A 2,500-nucleotide genomic window follows, 5' to 3' on the forward strand; every position below is an offset into this window, starting at 1 on the left:
ACTAAACGAAACAAATGCATAAAACATCTTTGCGATACAAACGAAAAGAGGAAACCAAAAACGATGATGAATTAGCGAAGGTGAAGGGTACGTGTTTTCCAGTTGCCATGGTAACGGCTTCGTGGGTGGGAAAGGTCAGTCCCAAATGCCTGTACTGGCTATGGAGGACACGTACTTTCCTCTTAAGATGTGTTATTTGTTTATATATTGTTGTTCCCCTTAAGACCTGTTCCTTGGTGTTGAGCAGATCCTTCATGACATAGAGGATACTTAGAACACACAAGGAAACAAAGTGGATTATTTGAGGCATAAAGAGAAAATGAAAAACTCGGAACATAATATTTTACTTTTTTCACCATATATGCCACTTACCGCTTCCTATCGTGCCAAATCTTGAACCTGGCTTAGGTTTGGCTTGAGCTTTCTCGTGCACCAGCTATTGTACCTAGGCTGTATCACGTAAAAAGTGCTTTTGCCTTTAGCCAAGCTTCCTGTGACCCTGCAAGACGTCGTATGTAAATAAATACAGTGACTTCCTCGGTATATCGCTAACATCGAAAATTATCTTGATTGGATTAAGAAGAGGCAGTAAATGGGATAGCAGAACATATTTTACAACGCCCATTTCGACTAGTGGATGTAACGCTAGTTCTGAAGTAGTGGGGGATATGTGTAGCATTTAGTAATTTTTAGCTATATTGTTTTCGAAATGACTATCCTAAAGCTTACACTGATGAATTAGAGTCATCTTACCTATCAGGCTTTTGTTTACAAATGATGCCGCATTTTTTTTTTCTTCTTCTTCTTCTTCTTTCTTTCTTTCTTTCTTTCATTTTCTCTAGACTAGCCAGGCCAAAATGTATAGAGGCAGCGGTCACTCGTATTTTTTGTTAAGATACGAAACATTGCAACTTTCAGCAAACATGAGTATGTAATGAACATGACTCAGCAGAAAAACTAAACATCAGTCTATGTAGTAAATGAGGCAATATATAGTTAGTTCAGTATGTTAAAATGGATAAATAGTTATTGTATTCATTGTGTCACGCTCTTTAATCACATACACAAGTAGACTGATAGTTGGTATATGATTATTCAAAATATTTATATGTATCTGCACAAAGGATAACTGGTGGATAAATGTTATATTGTAACTTTCTAAAAAAAAAAAAAAAAATGATGATTCTACGCTACATAGGAATAACGTTCCTTTCTGTTGTTCTGTGTACAAACAGAAAATAAGTAATGGTACAAAAGAACCATAATTGAAGATTTTTTAACTTGTAGCGGATGTTACAGAATATGAGGAAATGTAATTCGGGTCATATCATATCATAAAGGAATATGTCCTACATCTAATATTAAATGATTTACTCTATTTAGGTTGTGTGGTCAAAGTAATAAAACAAGATGTCATTTTGTAGACAAGAGTCGTTAATGAGAAAAGGTGAGGGTCACATATGGCAGGTGAGGGGAGGGGACTAATCTGAGACAAGGTTGTAAAGGACGACGGTTCTTAGGGGCAGCACTATAAAAGATCTGCTGTTGAGGGATTCAGCACCAGTTAACGCTGAACCATCGACATGAAGTTCGTAAGTAGAGCTGACACATGGCAGTTGAGGTTTAGAGATGAAGTAATAATTCAAAAATCACAAGAGGTACGTTTTGGGGTAAAATACATTAATGTCCTTACAGCTGATCCTCGCCTGTGTTGCTGCCGTGGCCGTCGCCGCTCCCCAGTACAGTTATGGGGTTCCTTCTGCTGAGTCTAGCGAAGAAGTCGCTGCTCCCCAGTACAGCTATGGCGCTCCCCGTGCTGACTCCAGCGAAGAGGTCGAGTTCGTGCCAATCCTCAAGGACGACCGCGTCCACGAGGAAGACGGAACTTACAACTTCGACTTCGAAGCTGCCAACGGCATCCGCTTCTCTCAGGCTGGATCCCCCGACGGTGATGAGGACGCTGTGATCAAGGCTGGAGAATACTCGTAAGTTTGCTTCTGTGATCTTCTGTGGACAAAGGCTAAAATGTATGTCAAATCATTTTCCATCCTTCTTTGGTATCTGATACCACATTTGATATCTTAACAGATACACCGCTCCCGACGGCACTGAAGTCCATGTCAAGTTCGTCGCCAACGAGAACGGCTTCCAGCCCCAGTCCGACCTCCTGCCCGTGGCTCCCGAGTTCCCCCACCCGATCCCTCAGTTCGTCCTCGACCAGATCGCCTTCGCCGCCGAGGAGGACGCCGCCCGCGCCCGCGCTGGGTTTGATTCCGACGAAGTTGCCGCCCCATCCACTCTCTACGGGCGCCCCAACTAAATCCTTATCTTGATTTGAACGATTTATTTATTCTATTTATGATCAAAATAGAATCGTTTTAACAATATCCTGTCTTACTGACCTTGCTCTCACCTCATGTACATTACTGAAGACTAGTATTAACTAGTTGTCAATATATCATACGTGTAATGCGATTCACAACACAACGACTCAAAGCGC

General features: G+C 41.5%; 2 protein-coding genes across 3 annotated transcripts in view; both read left to right on the forward strand.

Annotated features, from left to right (window-relative positions):
• The window catches only part of LOC113830179 (cuticle protein AMP1A-like), a 122,797-nt gene that overhangs the window by 49,014 nt on the left and 71,283 nt on the right, over positions 1-2,500 (forward strand). The gene's annotated exons all lie outside the window — the stretch shown is intronic.
• LOC113802584 (cuticle protein AMP1A-like) lies at positions 1,553-2,385 on the forward strand. Of its 2 annotated transcripts, XM_027353189.2 has the most exons (3): positions 1,553-1,592; positions 1,696-1,985; positions 2,089-2,385. In XM_027353189.2, exons 1-3 carry the CDS (start codon positions 1,584-1,586, stop codon positions 2,318-2,320), a joined length of 531 nt encoding a protein of 176 aa, XP_027208990.1. In that variant the 5' UTR covers positions 1,553-1,583; the 3' UTR covers positions 2,321-2,385. The 2 variants fall into 2 exon arrangements, with proteins under 2 accessions (XP_027208990.1, XP_069985458.1); XM_070129357.1 differs by lacking the exon at positions 1,553-1,592 and having other exon boundaries at positions 1,684-1,985.

This window comes from Penaeus vannamei, chromosome 13, assembly GCF_042767895.1.
Source record: "Penaeus vannamei isolate JL-2024 chromosome 13, ASM4276789v1, whole genome shotgun sequence".
Lineage (NCBI taxonomy): Eukaryota > Metazoa > Arthropoda > Malacostraca > Decapoda > Penaeidae > Penaeus > Penaeus vannamei.

Bases quoted from the DNA above. Each gene is read 5' to 3' on its own strand.
- LOC113802584 (XM_070129357.1), top strand. From the start codon at position 1,684: ATGTCCTTACAGCTGATCCTCGCCTGTGTTGCTGCCGTGGCCGTCGCC. The intron at 1,986-2,088 runs GTAAGTTTGCTT...ATATCTTAACAG, and splicing joins ATCAAGGCTGGAGAATACTC to ATACACCGCTCCCGACGGCA.